The sequence below is a fragment of the Panthera uncia genome, chromosome C2, assembly GCF_023721935.1.
Source record: "Panthera uncia isolate 11264 chromosome C2, Puncia_PCG_1.0, whole genome shotgun sequence".
Lineage (NCBI taxonomy): Eukaryota > Metazoa > Chordata > Mammalia > Carnivora > Felidae > Panthera > Panthera uncia.
In genome coordinates this window covers 147,695,655-147,717,066 of record NC_064810.1, presented here as the reverse complement: position 1 = coordinate 147,717,066, position 21,412 = coordinate 147,695,655, and the positions used below count along the sequence as shown (strand labels likewise).

Here is a 21,412-nt window from a genome sequence, read left to right as displayed (position 1 = left end):
CTCCCTCTCTCTCTGCCCCTCCCCCGTTCATGCTCTGTCTCTCTCTGTCCCAAAAATAAATAAAAAAAAAAATAATAAAAAAAATAAAAACTAACAAAGAAACATCTGTAAAAGAAATAAAATCATCTCATTCATATTAGCATCAAAAACAATAAAGTGCTTAGCAAGAAATTTAACCAACTAAGTGAAGGATCTGTACTCTGAAAATTATGACTTTGATGAAAGAAATTGAAGATGATGCAAACAAATGGAAAAATACCCCATGTTCATGGATCAGAAGAATTAATAGTTAAAATGTTCATACAATGCAAATCCATTTATAGAATCGATGCAGTCCCCATCAAAATTTTATCAAAATTCCAATAACGTTTTTCACAGAAATGGAACAAACAATCCTAAAATTTCTGTGAAACCACAAAAGACCCCAAATAGCCAAAGCAGTCCTGAGACAGAAGAACAAAGCTGGAGGCGTTGCACTTCTTGATTTCAAACTATGCTTCAAAGCCAGAGATGTGGAAATAGTACGGTACCAGCATAAGCAGAAACATACAGATCAATGACACAGAATCACGAGCCCAGAAATAAACCGTCAAATACTCAACTAGGAGTACTGAATGGTAAAAGGATAGACTCCAATAAACAATATGGGGAAACTGGATAACCTCATGCAGAAGAATGAAAATGATCCCCTGTCTTATACTACTCACAAAAATTAACCCGAAATGAATCAAAGACTGAAACTCTAAAACACCTCAAGAAACAGAGGGAAAAATTTCCTTGACGTTAGCATGGCAATGATATGACAATACACCACCAAAAGCACAAGCGACAAAATAATAAGGAACTACATGAGACTAAAAAGTTCTTGAATAACAAAAGAAACAGTCAACAAAAGGAAAAGGCAACCTACAGAATGAGAGAAAATATTTGTAAACTGTCTATGTGATAAGGGTTAATATCCAAAATATATAAGGAACTCATACAATTCAATAGCAAAAAAAAAAAAAAAAAAAAGCAAACCAACGTAATTTAAAAGTGGGCAGAGGACTTCAACAGATATTTTTCCAAAGAAGACATACAAATGACCAAGAGGTAGGTGTATAAAAAGAACCCTTAACATCACTAATCATCAGGGACATGCAAACCAGTACCACGTTGATATATATCACCTCACACCTGTGGGAATGGCTGTCATCAAAAAGACAGGAGAAAACAAGTGTTGGTGAGGATGTGGAGAAAAGGGAACCCTTGTGTATACAGTTGGTGGGAATGGAAATTCATACAGCCATTGTGGAAAACAGTATAGAGGTTCAACTACCATATGGTCCAGTCATCCAACTTCTGAGCATTTATCAGAAGGAAATGAAATTGGGATCTGGAAAAGATATCAGCCCTCCCGTGTTTATGGCAGCATTATCCAGTAGTCAAGATATGGGAACAATCTAAGTATCCATCTACAGATGAATGGATAGAGAAAATGTGGCATATAGGTACAATGGAGTATTATTCAGCCATGAGGAATAAGGAAATCTTGCAATTTGTGACAAACTTGAGAGTGTTATGCTAAGTGACATAAGTCAGAGAAAAATAAATACTGTATGATCTTACATGTGAAATCTAAAAAAGCTGAACTCATAGAAACCAAGAGTAGAAAGGTGGTTGCCAGGGTCTGTGGGATGGATGGAATGGGGAAATGTTGGTCAAAGAGTACAAACTTCCAGTTATAAGATGAATAAGTCCTGAGACTCATACAGCGTGGTGACTATAGTTAATAATACTGTATTATATACTTAAAAGTTGCTAAGAGTAAACCTTAAATGTTCTCACTATACACCAAAAAAAAAAAAAAAAAAAAAAAAAGGATTATATGAGATGATTGAGGTAGTCACTAACCCTATTATGGTAATTCATTCAAAATATATAAGTATATCAAATCCTGTTATACACCTTAAATTTACACAATGTTCTGTCTCAATTATATCTCAATAATTCTGGAGGGAAAAGATATGTTGATTTTTCACAAACCATAAAATTAAAGGACAAATAACTGAAAAGACATATTGCTTAAATATATAACGGGCAAATAATTAATAGCCTCAGAACGCTAATGGATAAAAGGGCAATGCATGTAAGCAGGCAGTTCACCAAAAAGAGGAAGGAAGGAAGGAAGGAAGGAAGGAAGGAAGGAAGGAAGGAGAAAGAATGTGAATGACCAATAAGCATGTGAAAAAAAAATATGTCACTTCATCTGTATTTCAACTGTGTTCCATAAAAGGGCAATGCATGTGAGCAGGCAATTCACCAAAAAGAGGAAGGAAGGAAGGAAGGAAGGAAGGAAGGAAGGAAGGAAGGAAGGAAAGGAAGGAAGGAAAGGAAGGAAGGAAGGAAGGGAAGGAAGGAAGGAAGGAAGGAAGGAAGGAAGGAAGGAAGGAAGGAAGGAAAGGAAGGAAGGAAGGAAGGAGGGAAAGGAAGGAAGGAAGGAAGGAGAAAGAACGTGAATAAGCATGTGAAAAAAATATCTCACTTCATCTGTATTTCAACTGTATTCAATACAACACCTAGCCCAGAACTTAACGTATGGTTTGCGCATTCGTCTTTCCCATTCAACAAGTGCACAGTGAGGCTCTGGGAAGGCAGCCATGAACAGGGCAAAGCTCATCATTCGTTTAGACAAGCAACAGAAATGCAAATTGAAAAAACGAAATGTCACTTTGCCTAACAAATTGGACGATTAAAAAGAATGATGACCAAAGTCGGTAAGAGCTCAGGGAAACAGGCAGTCTAAGAGACACAAAATAGTAGGGGCACATGTTAGCACAGTGGTGACTGGGTAACGCTGAGCAATCAAAGGGGGCATAGCATTCGATCCAGCAATTGTACTTTCCATGCTTTATTCTACGGAAAAACTGAACAAGCAGCCAAGGGTGTATCAGTGCAGTTCACCAAGCATCGCATTATTCTTGTAGGGAAACAATGACCTTACTGTCCAACAATAAGGGATTCGGGGGGATGGAGGGGGATGCAGTCCAGAAAACAGATGGGGCATCAGCACTGGAATAGCAGACAGATTTGGTCCAGACACAAGGAAGTGCATAAATTTGATGTCAGGAAGTTGGAGAAGCCTTATGTTCTGGGTTTTTCTCCCACTCTCTGAACTGGAAGGCAAGTCTGTCTTCTGAAGGTGAGGGGGTATTGGAATTGAAGCTTCAAGGTTTGAAACAGCTCTAGCATAGAAAGGGAAAGGAAACTGTGGGCAAATAGAAAGGGTCCCCACACGGCAAGGAGGGCCTGGGTGAGATCAGTGACCGCAAACATTTACCTGAGACATAAAGAGCAAGTAACCTTGAGCACAAATAAACGCAAAATGAAAATCCATTCTATTCGAAGAAAAGGTCTGTTAGTAGCAGGTGTATTCATAAATCCACATCATTCAGCATAATTACATAGGACAGCTCAAGTGTCAATTCTAGGATTTACATTACGACTCTTCATATCAAGCGTTTCTAATTGAACCATTAATTTGCAGTGAAATTTGTAGATGAATCTCAACCCAAGTTTGGGAGTTGGGGAGAGCAAATAAAATGGAAACAAATTATATATATATATATATATATATATATATATATATATATACACATATATATATGATATATAACAATTATATATATAACATATATAACATATAAATATAACACATATAATATATAACAATTTTATATATATACACACACACACACACACACATATATATATATATATATATATATATATATATAACTTAAAACTTAAGAAAACTGAAGTTCTCCAGGAAACCTAGCAGTCTGATGGAAGAAAAGATAATGTAAAAGAGAATTCTTCCAAAATTAGGGTAGAAGTTTAATGTTGGTCAAATCAACATCTGAACCAGATGTTTTTTAAGTTTTCAAATGGATTCAAAAATCATCGGATAGGGAAGAAAGTCAAGAATAGCTGAGAAATATTTAGAAAAACCAATGAAGATGACCCCTGTTTTAAGATATTACAGTATGCTTTAAAGGCACAGTAATTAGGGGTGACTCAGTCGGTTAAGCATCCAACTCTTGATCTCAGCTCAGTTCGTGATCTCAGCATCATGAGTTCAAGCCCTGCATTGGGCTCTGTGCTGGGTTTGAAGCCTACTTTAAAAAAAAAAAAATTAAAAGGGCACCCGGGTGGCTGTCAGTTAAGCATCCAACTCTTGGTTTCATCTCAGGTTATGATCTCACAGTTCATGGGTTCGAGCCCCACATCGATTGGGATTCTCTCTCTCCCTCTCTTTCTGCCCCTCCCCTGCTTGTGCTCTCTCTCTCTCTCAAAAAAAATACATAAACTTAAAAAAAAAATAAAGTCCTAGTAATTAAATTTGTGAGATAATGATACAAGATACAATGAAATAGTCCAGAAGTACAGTCTAGAATATATTAAAATTTAACTCCCGATTTATCTCATGATTCCCACCCACCTGTCACCCCTGTTTGGAAAAAGAACACTTTCTAATAAATGGTGTTGGGACAAACATTCACTAGTTATTTGGAGGAGGGGAAGATGTAGCGAGAGAAGAACGTCCTTAATTTTCCCTCCAATGAAGGAATGAATGGATCTTCCTGGTCTGCAGGCCCAACAGTACTTACAGGAGACAATAAAGAAAGATTAAGGCTCTGGAGTCTGAATCCCTGTTCGTTTGCCATTTATCCAACAAATAATGGTTGAACTATTCCAAGAGCTGCAATACAGCAGGGATAAGAGAGAAAAGTCCCCTGCCTCGTGGAATTTACCTCCTACTGGAGGAGACAGCTGAGAAAGATGTAAACAGGTTGAGGGCAAGGTGTCAAATAGAGAGAAGAGCTCAAAAGAAGGTTAAGCAGGGCAGTGATGGAGGGAGTTGGGAGGAGGGGGAGTCCTGGAAGGTCTTTTCAGACACCATTCTGGCCAAGTGTCCCCTGGATTGAGATCTGAAGGGCAAGACAGAAGAAGGCAGGCAAAGATCGAAAGGAAGCACTTCCCAGGCAGAGGAACAAAAGCAAAGCCATACTTTGGAAATGACCTGGACAACTTTAAGGAACAGATTAAAGAGCCAGGGTGGCCCGAGCACCGTGGCAAAGGGGAGGGCAGTGAGGGAAGGTGACAGAGGGCCAACCGGGGAACTTCTGCTTTGACATAGGGAGCACCTGGGAAGGTGTCAGCAGAAGTGACAAGGAGGACCCTACATTTACCAAGATCACCCAGGCTGCCATGTGCCGCTTCCGTCCCCAGTGAACGTGGAAGGTGGTTTCACGTCCCACTAAGCTTCTGTAGATGTGAGCATGTTCCTGGGCAGCACCCTGGCTACCGCCAGCAGTGGAGAAATGTTTCCAATCAGGATCAGGAACTATTTCTTTTTAAGTTTTTATGTATTTATTTTGAGAAAGAGGGAACAAGCTAGGGAGGGGAAGAGAGAGAGGGAGAGAGAGAGAATCCCAAGCCATTTCTGCACCATCAGCACAGAGCCTGGTACGGGCCTTGAACCCACAAACCGTGAGATCACGGCCTGAGCCTACACTAAGAGTCGGCCACTTAACTGACTGAGCCACCCAGGTGCCCAGGAACTATTTTTCTTTCTTTTTTTTTTTTTAATGTTTATATATTTGAGAGAGAGAGAGAGAGAGCATGAGCAGGGGAGGGGGCAAGAAAATGCCCTCAGGAAAACATGCAGACCAGTGAGTTTAATTCTGGAACAAAACTGCAGATAGCACATTTTCAAAAACTCATTTCTGTACTCACCATTAAAAAAGGAAACCTTGGGGCACCTGGGTGTCTCCCGTGAGTTAAGCGTCTGACTCTTGGTTTTGGCTTAGCTCAGGATCTCACGGTGGTGAGATCGAGCCCTGTATCAGGCTCTCTCTCCCCCTCCGCCCCTCCCCCACTCGCTCACACGCTCACTCACTCTCTCTTTCTCAAAAAAAAAAAAAAAAAAAAAAAGGAAAATATTTATTTCTTTCATAAATGGCCTTGGCCATGAAAACCAAGATGATTTAAGAACCTAAACATTCCTAAGAGGTCAGTTCTCTAATCTCTGTTACGGTTCGTAGCTTCGTTTTATTACACATGCTAATGTATTAGGTTTGTGCTCCAATTTCTTTCTACAATTCTGTGTCACCCACTTTCATCAAGTCCCTTCAGGGACATGAGTCTGTTCATGGAGAACGTATTTTGACGGGTTGTAGAGGCATCGCCAGAGCGCCTTCTGTTTTATGAGAGCTGAAACGTATTTGCATTTAGTTTTTCTAGCAGATTTCTGTCAACTATTTAAGAGGACATATGGAGTTTCTTTTCTTACCTTTGAACAGGGAAAAAAAAATACATGAAATTGGGGCTTTTGGACAAATTTCTTTGCTTCCTCTGGTTGTCTGATGGAAGCATTTTGTAAAGCGAAGAAAGCACCTGTAATATGGGACAGAAAAGTAATGAGGAGACCGTCAAGTCTGGACCACACTTAGAGCAGATTTCCTTATAGACCGAATTCCTTCCCACTGAGTGTTCTTGGTGCCCCAGTCCTAGTGGGTTCAGTAAGGCTCAGAACTAGACCTTGTCACCAGGGAGATCTCAAGCTCTATTGTGTGGCTTGGTGGTTGGTGTGGCCAAATTCTTACGGATGTCAACCAGTCAAGGGTGTAGAACATTCCAAAGGCTCTCACATGCCCTTCTCTCGCTGATCTGTTATTCCCTGACCTGATTATTCAATTCAGTTCAGTTCCACCATCACTTCCTACAGACCGTTGGGTCTCAGGAATTATGCGCACGGAGGAGGCGCTATGACAGGTGGGAAGGAGCATGGGCTTGGGAGACCAGTCTCTGGGTTCAAGTCCCAGCTCTGCGTCTGCTTCGCTGAGCCATAGTTTCTTCATCTCTAAAGATGGGATTAAAACATCAACCGTGTCCAGCTGTTGTGAGGGCTAAATGCAGTAACGAGAAGCCTGGAGTCACAATGGCACCGGATGGACCCACATTAGCTCTGAGTTGGCCGCCTTCTTTCTTCTTCTGTTCCCTCCTAGAGGGGTCTCGGGAGCAGCATTCGGCAGGGGCCCATATGTGTTTGATGCACCGTGAGCTCCTGAAGGGCTTTTCTGTGCTGCATGACAGCCCCCCCTTTGTGTTCAAACCGGTCCCTAGAAGGGCCCTGTTAAAAAGTTCTTTCCTCCGATACCTGGGATGTCTGCTGTCCTGTGAGCCCCTTGAGGAACACTCACATATCACAGGGCTGAAAGGAGACCTGGAGGGCTCCACACTCCCACCATCTTCCCTTTTTTGCCAAAGCCAGCTCTGGAGGTTGTGTCCCCCCAGTCTGCTCAGGACACTTGACATCGAAAATGATAGATTCAAAATAAAGACTAAATAGACGACCTGGAGGTTTTCCATCCCGGCCGTTGGTAATCACAGCCTCTCGGGTTGTCAGAAAGGAGCTTTGGGGCACCTGGTTGGCTCAGCCGGTTAAGCGACGGCCTCTTGATTTCAACTCAGGTCATGATCTCACAGTTGGTGAGATTGAGCATCGGGCTCCACGCTGACAGCTCAGAGCCTGCTTGGGACTCCCTCTTCCCCTCTCTTTCTCTACTTCTCTGTCTCTCTCTCTCTCCCTCCCTCAAAATAAGTAAACTTAAAAAAGAAGGAGTTTTGAAATATCACATTGTCCCTTATTCCAAGAGCCCAGTGAACCGTTCTTTCTCTGCCGGCATCTAAATCTCCTTACTGGTGCGTCAGTTTGCACCCGCTCCCTCCACTGGGATTACAGCCTGTCCCGCCGTGTCCCTCCCCACCCTGCAGCCACAGCATGCTCTGAGCTCTCTTTCCAGAAAACTGCTCACCACCTACTCCCACGCAGCTGCCCCACCCCGGGGCCCCAGTGACCTTGGATTCCAGCTGCAGTCATAGTTTCCGACGCTTTTCTCTGCCACGGGTCCTCCCCAGCCCTAAATCTGTGCCTCCTCTACCGGTCAGAACCGCCTTCCTGAAGCCTAAGCCTCTTGTGCGGCGTGGGAGGAACCTGGCTTTGAAATCTGGGCGGGTCTGGGTGCAAAGCCGACTCCTGACGAGCAAACCCCCCTCTAAGGCCCATCTCCTCATCTGTGAGATGTGATCAGAATACCTGCCTCCGAGGGCGCTCAGGAAAGTTCGGGGAGGCAAGGCCAGGCCAGTGCTTGTCCCAGAGCTTGGCATGCAGTCAGTGCTCAGGAAATGCCAGCTCTTGAGAACAGCAGCAGTGAGGACCCGCGGTGGCGCCTGATGGCCGGGAGCACAAAACTCAAACTCCTGAGCTTGGCGTTCGGGGCACTGCCCTGCCCCCGCCTCCCTCCTGTTTGTCATCTGCACGCCCCAGGCTGTGCCCTCCAGCCTCGGAGGCCGGTGCCCTTCCAGCTGAGGCCGGAAGCCCAACTTCGCGGTTTCTTCACCTCTTTCTTGTGCCTCCAGACCAACCCCAAAGTCACATACCGGCGTGGCCTCTGCAGGTCTGCAGCCTGTGACTCACGGGCAGGGTAGGGCCTCCCCTCTGCTACCTGCTGTTGGTCTTCGTGTCCTTCTCCCCTCTCTGCTCTCTGAGGACAGGGACCACGGCTTACTCACCTCTGCATCCCCTGCAGGGCTCCACGTCAGGGCCCTGGCACAGAGGAGACTCTTCCCGAAGGCTTTGCATTAAGTTAGTGCCGGTGAGAAACAGCAGACAATGTTTGAGGACCTGATTCGTTCAGTTTCCCAGCTAAGCAATGACATACCTTGCTTTTATTGCATCAGCAGTACATATGGTTCAGTCTGCTTGCAGTCAAAGGGAGATACAGGGTCGGGGACATGTGTGAGTGCCCAGGGCGGGGGGGTGGGGGGCTGTCCGAATGTCCATGTCAGGTCACCTACTGTCGTTGCTTAGGATAGACCTTCTATATTGTGATATTATGTTCTTTTTTTTAAATTTTTGTAATGTTTATTCATTTTCGAGAGAGAGAGAGACAGAGCGTGAGTGGGGGAGGGTCAGAGAGAGAGGGAGACACAGAATCCGAAACAGGCTCCAGGCTCTGAACGGTCAGCACAGAGCCCGACGCGGGGCTCGAACTCACGGACCGTGAGATCCTGACCTGAGCCGAAGTCGGCCGCTCAACCGACGGAGCCACCCAGGCACCCCAAGTTATCTCTTCTTTATGAAATTGTAGTGATGTTGGTATGCAATACTAGATTACAGTGTTGTTGTTTTGTGTGTTTTTTTTAAGATATTCTTAGTTGACGAGGAAAAAAACCTGGGAAACGGAGAGCAGCAAAGTTTAACTTTTTTCAGGAAAGAACAATAAAAAACATTCTTCAAAACGCCTCGTAGGCAGGGAAAGATGCTTTGAGAGCGTGGTACATAATGGAAGGCACGTAAGTCAGGCAGTAACAAGCCCATCTAGAGCCAGTGGGGCAGTTTGGCGAGGGGAGGAGGGACAGCTCACAGCTCTGGCCCCAGACACTTTGTGGACACGACATATGCTGTCTGATTTAATCTCAGAAGCCCCTTGAGCTGGATGCTATTATCTCCATTTTGGGATGGAGGCTCAGAGAGGTTAAGTTATTTGCCCAAAGTGTCACAGACAGTGTAACCTGAATTTCCCAAGCCTCGTGGTCTGGTGTGTGCAATGGGGAGGTCACATTAGCATCAATCCTCAATAGGAAGCCGCAGGACCACAGCACCTACACCCACCGTCTCCCTCCGTCATCTGGGGGAAGCTCGGAAAGGTTCTCCCAAGTGTGAGTGGACAGCCCCCTCTCACGGGCCTGCCTGGGGCCTCACTAATATCTAGGGAGGACAGCAGTGCCCCCAGAGGACAGGTCTCACCAGGCCTCTGCTGCCCACATGCCTTCTCACAGAGGGGCTCCAGGCCAGCCACATCCAGGCCAATTTACGACTTCCTTGCGCCCTTCCCTTTGCCCTCATGGGCCCTTTGCTCTAGAAAACACACTTGCGAATCAAATCTTACAGCTGTCTTGGTATATAGATTAATATATTAGTATTATGTATCAAAACATGCTCCCGGGCCTAAGAGTTCTCTTTTATCTTCTGATTTTAAAGCATTTGTATAGGCTTCTAAAAGAACGATGAGCTGTAGGCTCGACACCTGCTGAGCCCAGTGGGCAAGGAGGCCCTTTGCAAGACCCTGGCTACTGACCATCCCTGTCTCGTGGAGTGACCCACGGACCTCAAAGCGTACCGCCTGCCTCCGTATCTCACAAACACCCTGGTGTCGCTGTCCTTTCGGCTTCTACCAATTTAGCTTTTCTGCTCCTATGACGGGACTCAGAGCAGTTCCCAAACTAGAAAAATTCTTCCTCTGCCCCAGATACCTGTACATATAACTTAATCCTCAAAGCTTCCCCCCGCCCCCGACCTTGTATTCGATGAGATCATCGTAAGACTCATATCAAATCAAATAAATAGACACCCCAGGCCTCTGTCACACCCCAGTTCATCACACGCAGCCAGCCATGGGGTCTGTTCTGGCCCAGCCGAGGCAGGCAGACACGTGCATGCACATGGGTAGAACCGGGGCCAGAATCAGCCGTCTGGCATCCACAGTGTTCCCTCTGGATTAAGCCAGGCATTTCACGCACCCCCGCTCTTTGCGTGTTGGCAAGCTTGGGGTATTCTGGTAAGGAACATTCCTGTCTGTTCCAGCTTGAAATGAGTCTGCATTTCTTTGTCCAGCATAGAGCTTTGAAATGAATGATGACGCCGGAAAAAAAAAAAAAATCTCAGGGGAGTTTGCAAGGGTTGCTAATAAGCAAGAATAGCTAATGGTTAGGATGGAAACCATCTTTTCCGTAGAACTCCACAGGCTCAGAATCTCCTCCTGGCAACACCCTGCAGTCTGCATGCCTTTGTAAAGCAGTTTCTAAGGAAGAGTAAATGGAGGAGGAATTTGTTCCAGAACATGTTTTATCTGAATAGGGAGTGTGTGGGGACAGGAGGGAGAAATCACTGAGGCCCTAGTGAGAGAAGAAGGATGCTGGGGTTTACGACTTGGGTCCTGACCTGCTCTTCTGCCATTGAAATGGCCCCCGTGGCAGGACCCCCGCCTTTGAGCGGTACGTAACCTTCTGAAAGGTCTGCATCAGTCCTATTGTAGGTTACAGGCGGACAGGAAACAGGAGTCTTTGTTGAGGTTGCTTGTTCTGCTGCTGCTGTGAGCGATCGAGGGCACCGGAGAGCTTCGCATCACCCTCTCTGTACCCCGAGTGTAGACTTTGTTTCGGCCCCAGAGGTAGCAAAGTCGGCATGATGTATGCGATGTTCCATATGAAGTCCCCATGAAGTTATGTAAAGTCATGCTGGCCCACACAAGCATTTTTTTTTTTAATGTTTATTTATTTATTTTTGAGAAAGAGAGAGGAGAGAGAGAATGAGCAGGGGAGGGCCAGAGAAAGACACAGAATCCAAAGCAGGCTCCAGGCTCTGAGCTGTCCGCACGGAGCCCGACGCGGGGCTTGAACCCATGAGCCGTGAGATCATGACCTGAGCCGAAGTCGGACACTTAACCGACCGAGTCATCCGGGGGCCCCCCACACAAGCATTTTAAATGGGAATCGCACGGGTATCTGGTGCCTGATACAATTTGCCATTTAACTTGTATCTCTTTGACAACTGGGAGGTTGAATTTGTTACTGCGTGGCCGTTTTCATTCTGTCATCTGTGGGGCCTCGGCCCCAAGTGTCAGTGAGGCCACCTTCCCGTTTGGTAGTTGTCCCTGCTCTGTGGGCTAATGGCCACACTTTCACCTCTCCCTATTTCATCCCATGAAACCGTCACACTGGACCCATCTTATAATTGCTATCTGGAGTACCATCGGCTACCGCAGTAGCTCGCTTTGGGCTCTGCAATTGTGTTCTGTTGGTGCCATTCAGCTCGGCTCTCTGGGACTATGAGCAATAAAGCAGAGGGTCCTTTACCTCTTCACTTCTCCCACACACGGGGCTCCCTGCCAGCACCCCGGTCCACACCAGCTTTTCATCTGAACAAGATCCCGTCCAGTGCTAAATCTAGCTTTATTTAACGTAACTGTACGAGGTGCTTTCTACTTTTAACTCTGGACCGGGCAGGGAGCGGGACATTTACATAACAAGTCCGTGTCAGCCCTGCACCAAATCTTCTGGTCTCCTTAATTGGACCAGCGAGTAAACCAAGGAACAGGGAGGCTTGGAGCCCCGCTCCTGCCATGTGGCTAATTAAATCCCAGGTATCTTAACTTCCAGCCCACGCACTGTTCGCACCCACCCCCACGTCCAAGCAAAAAGCCCCGTCAGCCCTTTGTAGTGGACAAGTAGACCTGATTCCCTGCCGGAGTTGATGGCTTCCAGTTTGCACTTGCCCACGGAGAGCTCACCACCAGACAGAGGGCAGTGGTCCCGCCGACTGGCTCACCAACCAGAGAGATCTTGTCCAGTTTTCATATTCTTTCTTTCTTTCTTTCTTTCTTTCTTTCTTTCTTTCTGGCCACTTCCCCCAGCTGGCGGCTAGTTCACTTCTGAACTTTCCCGGGGCTTCCCCCAGACCACACATCTTCCCATTAAAGCTGTGGTTGCTGTCCTTGGACCGGCCGCCGGGGACCCCACGCTCTGACTCAGCGGCACATGCAGACGGCCTTCAGGGGACAGGAAAGTATGTCTGCACGTCCAGTGGCGGGGGTAGGACTAGAGGCGTGCCTTGAGGGCAGGGACTTCATCCACTGTCCACTGCTTCATCCCACCACAGACCACCCCCAATAAAATATGTAGGGTGAGCCGTGTGGGGACTGCAGAGACCTGGGAAGTGCATGTCTCAAGGAAGGCATTCTCGTCAAAAGAAAAACCAAAAGCATGCCTCTGGGCAATGTTTGGCTTCCAGCGTGCAACCCCTGTGGCTGAATAAACAACACTATTTCTGGATGGAATGGAACAGTGACCGCCAAGCAACATGGATGCCCAGCTTTGACGCGATATGTTCAGTCGGAGTCAGGATGCAGATAACCCTTCCTGGCGAAGCACCTCTTAAACCCTTCCCGTCAATAACCCTGGCCCTTGAATGACCCTGCGCCCACTGGGGACGTGTGTCCATCTTCACACTTTTCCCTCCTACTGTGCTGTGGTCCTTTTTTTCTTCTTCTGAGTCTCCTAGTCATACGTTTTTCTTTTCAAAAAACTGTACAAGGACACCTCTTCTACCAAAGAGGGGGCAGAGTTTCTAAACACGAACTCACATGCTAAGAGCAGAGCAACGCATCTGCTTTCGTACCTACAACGTTGCCTCTTCTGAAACGGACGCGAGCCGACGGTGGTAGAGCCGTGTCGTGCCAAAGTCATGCCGAGCCCCGTTCATCCTCGCCTGGTGCCACGGCAAGTCCCAGCGTCCTGGAAAGTGGCGGGGTAGCCCCTGCAAGTCCCTCCTCGGATAAAGAGTTGGCACTGGCTTCTCCCTCGGACACTGGCCCTATTCTACTGGGTCTGTGTGCTGTCCCTTCCATTCCCTTCTCCTGACACCGCAGACCGAATTGTTTGGGTTTATGGCAGATCCCTTAAACCGAAAGGAGTGTGGCCGTTGGGTCAGGCAAGCAGCTGTTGTGGAGTGGACAGGCTCGATGGGGGGCCCTCTTATCACAGGCGCCCTAACCCTACAAAAATTTGACAGATAGGAGACCATGTGCATGGAAGCCCAGAGCCAGTTTCTAGACTGTGGACTCACTCACTGATTTGTCACTTAAACACTTTGATTCCCTAGTGAATTGGGAAGGGTGTCAAAACATCCTCTGGGGCGCCCGGGTGGCTCAGTCGGTTAAGCGTTCGACTTCAGCTCAGGTCACGATCTTGCGGTCCGTGAGTTCGAGCCCCGCGTCCGGCTCGGTGCTGACCGCTCGGAGCCTGGAGCCTGTTTCGGATTCTGTGTCTCCCTCTCTCTCTGCCCCTCCCCTGCTCACACTCTGTCTTTCTCTCGCCCTCAAAAGTAAATAAACATTAAAAATTTTTTAAAAAAATCCTCCAGCAAAACAAAACCTGCAGTAGCATCATCTGTTCGGAGGAACAGGCTTTGCAAAATCGAGCCGTAGCTGCCATTAACTATTTGGCCAGGATACGTGAGTCAGAAAGGTACCTTAGAAGGTACCAAAGGGATTAAAATTCCAGATTTTCTTGAAACACTTTACTGGTAAATGGTAAACACACACACACACACGTGCATCCACAATATTTGAGTTCCAATTTACAAACCCTTCGATAGGATAAACTTGATCATAGGTAGATGCCATTACTATCAAGAAACATTGATCTCGGGGCGCCTGGGTGGCGCAGTCGGTTAAGCGTCCAACTTCAGCCAGGTCACGATCTCGCGGTCCGTGAGTTCGAGCCCCGCATAGGGCTCTGTGCTGACAGCTCAGAGACTGGAGCCTGCTTCGGATTCTGTGTCTCCCTCTCTCTCTGCCCCTCCCCTGTTCATGCTCTGTCTCTCTCTGTCCCAAAAATAAATAAAAAACGTTGAAAAAAAATTAAAAAAAAAAAAAAAAAAGAAACATTGATCTCCAGCTTATAATGATGTTCTATGTCCTGATGAACTCGAAGATGCAGATAATTCTTGGTGGTTGAAGTGCCTCTGCTCCATCAATGACTTTGGCCCAGATCCTGATTGTAATTTTCAGCCATGAATGTAAAAGCAGGAACTGACTTACGTCGGTGAGGAATCTTTTCAGCCACAGATAACAGAAAAAGAAGTGGGGTAGGAAAACATCAGCTAGATCTCTTCACTGGGTTAGGAAAACAGCAGCTTTGCTAGAGACCCCCTCAGCAGGCTTTCCTGTCGGGCTCACTGGGCCCGTCACTGTGTCACATGCCTGCCCCTGGCTACAGAGGGGTGGGGAATGGAGTGCTCTGTCCCGCCTCTGTGGTAGAGGAGAGCAAGGGAGAATGGGCTCGAGAAGAGGCGTGTGTGAGCTAACACACGGGGGGCTACCGAACCCTGCAAGGAAACTCTTCCACTCTCATTCCACACATGACAAAACAGAGTTCCAGAGGCACGAAGTCACTTGGTCGAGATCCCAACACCAGATGAAGGGAGAACCAGATCTGGAGCCCAGGTCTCTTAACATCCAGTCCAGACCTACCAGACCACACCATGGTTTGACAGAGCCTGTGACTGACGTTCTGTTGAGGACATAGAATGCCATGCAAACAGTGAGGTGATGCGTCTAAAACCACCAGCCGTGGGCCAAAGATGTGGTAGCCTCGGCTTGATGTCTCCTTCCTTCTCGAGGGATCAAATAACCCGGTGTGAGTCACAGAAGCGAGGCCGTGTCAAATCAGGCCTCCTCCAGGCGCCTTCCTGCTGTGTAGATTTTTTTTTAGCTTCTCGTTCCTTCGGCACAGCGATGTTTATGTGTGTTATGATGGAATAAGTCTCATGATGAGCACCAGATAATGTGGAATTCCCTTGTCACTGTTAATGTGTTGTTCTTGTCTTCTGTCCCCTTCTGTTATTGGGCCAAACAGAAGTATTCTGCTGTTTCTCTCTGCAACATCTCCACAGAAGTCCTGAAAGTCATCAACGCCACCGAGGAGCTGATAGCAGAGTCCGCAGGGCCCTGGGAGTTCCCACCTGTCCCTCCCGACAGAGAGAAGGGGACATTTCCTCTTGGGACAGACCAAGTGAGACTGGATGAACAGCTGACTTCTCTGGAAGAAAACGTAAGCCGGTGTGGGTGTTCCCCGTCTCGGGTAAACGTGAGAAGAAACTGATGACGTTGTGACCCGTCACAGACAGTGCAAGGACACATGCACGCCACACAACGTAGCAAGTATATCCTCAGGGAGGGTGTCAGGCCGGGTCCTCCAGAAGCAGACCCTGAGGAGAGGATAGGCTTGCAGGCGATTTCTTTCAGAAGTGCTCCCCCAGGGAGGCTCATCAGGGAGCGGGGAAGGACTGGGGAAAGCTAAGAGGTCAAGCAAAGGTGTGACCTTAGACCAAGAGTCGCTTTGACCTGTAGGGAGCCCTGGGGTGTTAGCTGCATCTCAGGGTTGTCTTGACACGAGCCAAAGGAACTGGCTTTTTCTACAGCCAGCAGGCACTTCGGTCTCTTGGCAAGCAAGCCAAATGTAGACACTTCTGTCTACACTAGCCCCAGGCGGTCTGGTGTGTAGGGCTGAGTGGGTGGGAACCCAGGCACACTGAAGCTGGGGGGTGGGGCGATGCAGAAACTACAAAAGGGCCCCGGGAGGATCCAGGTGGAGCACTCCCAGTGCCACTGCAGGGCAAGGGCGTGGTTGCCCACGGAACTTAGGTCACAAGTGGTCTGCCCAGCTCACAGGTCTGTTTGCCAGTAGGGCGTTTTTCTAGCCTCCCTCGGGAGGAAAGGATGGAGGGAACAGATTCTTCCGTACAAGTATCCCCGCTCATCGCCGAGCGTTTTCAGAAATGTCTGATGAGAATTTGCCAACACTTCAGACGAGGGGGTGACACAGAGAGATCTGGAACATTAGCCCCTTGGGCCACACTCACCATCACCGGCTGGCAGAGTCCTGCCCATGAATCAGATACCAAATGAAGTCGGGTGGTTCCATCTTTCCACACCCAGCAAGAACCAACCCTGATTTTGGGGTGCTGTCAGGAATGCAGCTCCCAGAAATCAGGACCGGTTGGTAGAGGCAATTTTTGCAGAAAGTTGCAACAGCGACAAATCAGGATGCCTCCAGGTTAAAAACAAAACAAAACAAAAAAGTGCCGATAGTCGCTTTATCTTAAAAGGTAAAGACTCTCTCCCTCTGAATTCCCATAAAACCTGAGCAGAGGTCTATCTGCCAGTTAACGTCACTTGGCTGCCCTTTCTGTCCACTCGTCTATCCCCATTAGATCGGCACCACTTACATTTTGGGTTCGATAATTCTTTGTTGGGGGGGGAGGGTGTCCTGGACGGTAGAGCATGTTCAGCACCCCAGCACCTACCCACGAGATGCCGGTAACAGCACCCTCCTAACTGTGACCATCAAAATGTCTCCAGATGTTGCCAAACATCAGAGAGGGAGATGCACGGAGGTGCAGTCGCCCCCAGATTAGGAATCAGGTGTATGAATCCCTGAAGACCGGGGTCCTGCACATCACGAGCTCCAGCCCTTGCCCAGAGCCTGACACAGAGGTGCTCAAAGAATGTGGTTACCTGATAGAAGGTTCAGATGAACGAAGTCCTTTTTTTTTCTTTTTTTTTTTTTCCGGAAGAAATGTTTTGCTTCTGATGTGTCGGGTCTCTGTTCTTTAAATACGTCTATAATACGGTTCTTTCAGTGCTGATGGTCCTACAGTGGCCGTAATCCCCTGGACACATAGAAGTGAAAAGGTGAAAGTCAAGAGATGGTTCACCAGGCAAGGGGCGTGGGTTTTTGTTTGTCCGTTTTGTTTGTTTTACAAGGTATTGTATTTAAAAAAAAAAAAAAATACAGTGCGTGAAATATTCAGATTTAAATGACAACCGTGGGTTCCCATGGCACACACTTAAAGGGAAGACAACCTGCCTCTTCTGCCCTCCAAGGGGGATATCGGGGGTTTCGTTTTGTAACGTCCTGTTATCACACGCTATGTCTCCTTTCCTGGGGTTCCTTAACACTTTCAGTTCAAATCACATCCACTCAGCCGCTGATGTGAGAGGTCCCAAACCCCGGCAGGGACTGCATTGCAGGCCGCCGTCTGTAGTGCACCTCACCCCTGCCCAGCATCTGTAGTTTACTTCACCCCTGCGCCGTCCTGGGAGAGGCCTCTCCTGGTCCCCAAGAGTTAACTGCCTCTTCCTCCTCCTCCCTTCCCCCCACCCAGCTCTTCAAACTGCACCTCAGAAGAAACTCCATAGCTGTTCCTTTGAATTCTCTGGGTTTTGAGTCAGAGAAGGGATGGCTGTTTTCTTTATCTCTTTAGAGACAGAGATCACAGCCCTGGGCGGGTCTGGCTCTGCGGTTTCCAGGATGGAATTCAGCGGAGCAGCAGAAGGGCAGGGAGATTCTTAAACCGGCCTCTGGGTGCAGTGGTTTAATTAAACTGGGGCTTTTGTCTGTGTTCTAAAGAGCGGCTCCCGCGTTCCTCGTTTTCTCGCTGCCTGGCTCCTTTGTGCTCAGGGATGGGGACTGTCAGAAATAGCAACGGGGACACCTCTTGTCACCTTCTGAACATTGGCCACCGCAGACCAGCCCGGGGACTCAGAAATGAAAGAGAACATTGGCTCGAGAATGTTTCACCTTCAAAAACCTTCTGAAGGTTTCAGAGCTGCCTCCGATAACAAAAAAATGTCGTTCACATGGCGAATCTCCTGTTTTCACAAGGTGCCTTGTTAATCCACTTAATTAGAGTAGGGCTTGGGGACTTCAGAATTCCCTTAGTCTCTCTGTGTTGACACTTCTCACCTGCTGCCTGGCTGGGCACTGTGAAATCAGCCCTTGGCTCCCTTGCAGGCAGGGGGATCCTAGGGCCAATCCCAGCCTCCCCTGTGCACCACGGGGAGCTCAGTCCCTTGGATTGCGTGCCTGCGTCTCTTGTGTTTGAAGCTCTCGCTGACAGCTGTGGGTTGTAGGGTTCCATTGTACCTGCAGGGACTTGGCTGGGAAAGGCAAGTTTCGGGAAGAGACTACAATCTGAAGTGTGGGTAAGGTCCAGGGATGCCGCAGCCCCCAGGGAGTAGCGTTCGGCGGGGAGGCGGGCAAGCGGTCACCACCCCTGGACAGTGGAGCCCAGGGAGAGCTGGAGCCTGGGGGATCGCCCCCTAGTGGGAGCTGTCACCAAGAAGCCCACACAGAGAGGGAGCAGGGGAAGGGAGACTAACTTCTTTCTCCTCCTGCCTTTGATCTCCTGCTGGTGTCTCCCCACAAGGGGGCCTGGGTGATGAGGTCCACACAGGGCAGCCTGAGAACAGAGTGGGGCAGAGAAGAGTGGAAAATGGATCTAGGAGTCCACAGAAGAACGGGCATGACAATTCTCAGACCTGTGGTGTGAGCAGTAGGGACCCACAGAGGCCATCTTGTGGATTTACGCAGGGTTATGAGTAGGAGGGATGAGTCAGCTGCCTCACCCCTCCACTGCCACCATTTGAGGAACTCCCAGACAGCCTGGGGCACCCCGTCATTCCCAGCACAGAGGCAGTAGAGGGACAGTCCCAACTTCCCTTTTCGCACTACCCCGTAACTTTCGGCAACACCAAATCCGTCGCGTAGGTAGTGGCTGGAGACACCGGGGGACTTCCCCTTGAGGGGCCCCACTCTGCCACAGAATCCGGGACCGGGCAGAGGGTGTTGTCGGTCCTCCTCCTCAAGGCTCTCAGGTACCCCTACGGCACCGGAGAGGTCGTGGCCCTGGAGATGGTCCTGGCCCATCAGGTGCTCCTCTGCCCTCGAGAGCAAGCAAAGAATTGCTGTCGGTTCCTGTCTAGCCTTAGTTCTCTAGAATGCGTTTCATGGAAGGTAAGTCTGACGAGACGCGATAAGACCAAATCAGCTTGATCAATCCGGACAGTGTCTTTCTAGGATCGTTGAGATACGGATTAGCACATTAAAGACTCCAAGAAGTCCTGCAGCAAAGAAATATGTTTCACTCTCTTCATCCTACAGGCTTTGACCACAAGGCCTCTTGAGACCAAAGTTATGTCAAGTCCCTCCTTAAGGAAACACCTGTTCTCGTCCCCTGACCCGCTTTGAGAAGGGCGTTTTGAACCAGGAGCCAGTCCATGGGGTCATGGGCATCAGTGGCTGGAGCTTGGAGAAGACACAGATTGCACAGACGTGGTAGCCTCGGTTCTTGCCGAAAGTGGGCCTTTAGTCAGCCAGCAATTCCAGGTTCATGGTTTTCAAATGGGTTGTTTTTTTGTTGGTTTGGTTGTTTTTTTTTTTAAGATTAGAATAACATTTCCACTGCTATAGAATGTTAACGTTTGTTGTTTTAGCCCCCGCAACAGAGCCAAAGTCATGTTGATCTATAACCACAGTAACTCTAGAACTTTCAGGTCAGAGTTCAAAACGTAAAAAGTCACAACATAACGTGGCAAGCAAGATTAAGTATCAGGCCACCATAGGACAGGGTGAATAAAGGCAAGGGAATTGGCATCAGCCCCCAGGAGCTCAAATCCCAGCTGCACCATTTCCCAGCTGCGAGGCCTGGGGCAGTCACCGGAACTCCAGGACCCAGCGTTGTCCTCTTTCACACCGTGACTATAATAGCACCCACCTCAGGGACTGCCATGAGCAGTAAAGAAACGTCACATCAAACCCTTGGCTCAGCACCTGGCTCCATAAATGTGTGTCGTCACCATCATCACCATCACGGGCCCTTCCGGCGCCATGACCTTGGCGGTGAGTTCCCGCTCAGCCCGCGTCGGTGCCAAACCACAGAACCTTCCCTTCCCCCTCGTGCCAGGAGAGCAGGCTTTCAGGGAACACAGAGTAAAAGACGAACATTCTGGCCTTACTGAGCTATTTCATACGGGAGCTCGGAGGCTTGGAGCTATTTCATATTGCTTTGATTTGGCAGAGAAAACAAAGAACGTTAGCGGATGACCATGCTGAAGACAAAACAAGAGACAGTTTAGATGATACAGCTGTAGGGTGTGATGATGTTGAGTTTTGTGTGTTTCTGGAAAAATCCAGGCTCTTGAGACCCAAGTCACGTCGAGTTGTGTTTAACCCCATTGTCACACTCACTCAAATTATTGGTCTCATTTAAATAATAATTCCAAATTTTGTTTCACCGTGCAACACTGTTAAGTTTATATTTAAAATTATCCAGGGGCGCCCGGGTGGCCGTTGGGCATCAGACTCTCTGTTTCAGCCCAGGTCATGATCTCATGGTTTCATGGGTTCGGGCTCTGCACTGACAGTGAGGAGCCTGCTTGAGATTCTCTCTCTCCCTCTCTCTCCACCCCTCCTTCGCTCACACTGTCTCTGTCTCTCTCAAATAAATAAAACTTAAAAAAAAATTTTTTTAATAATAATAAAATAAAATTGCCTTATCAAGGGGTGCCTGGGCAGCTCAGTCGGTTAAGCTAAAGCTAAAGCTAAAGCTCAGGTCATGAGTTCGAGCCCCATGTCAGGCTCTCTGCTGTCAGCCCAGAGCCAGCTTCAGATCCTCTGTCTCCCTCTCTCTCTGCCCCTCCCCTGCTCGCTCTCTCCCTCTCAAGACTATATATTTTTTAATTAAATAAAATTAAATATTTTTTAAAATTAAATAAAAATTTAAAAAATAAAATTATCTTATCAAAATACATTTACCTTTTATCCTCTCTCCTTGTCTCTTCCTCCCTCTCTTTCTCTCTCCCCTCAATTTTCTTTCCCTCTGAAGAGAAATTTTTAACTTCAGAACTTTTAAGAGACTAATTTTTAAGGTTTTCTACACTCAAATAGCTTTGAAATATTCATC

At 47.7% G+C, this 21,412-nt stretch overlaps 1 protein-coding gene across 1 annotated transcript in view; it reads left to right on the top strand.

Moving 5' to 3' along the window:
* MYRIP (myosin VIIA and Rab interacting protein) overlaps positions 1-21,412 on the top strand; it is a 317,497-nt gene that overhangs the window by 280,643 nt on the left and 15,442 nt on the right. The window contains 1 exon segment of the mRNA XM_049628960.1: positions 15,523-15,717. Coding sequence (XP_049484917.1) covers positions 15,523-15,717 — 195 coding nt within the window.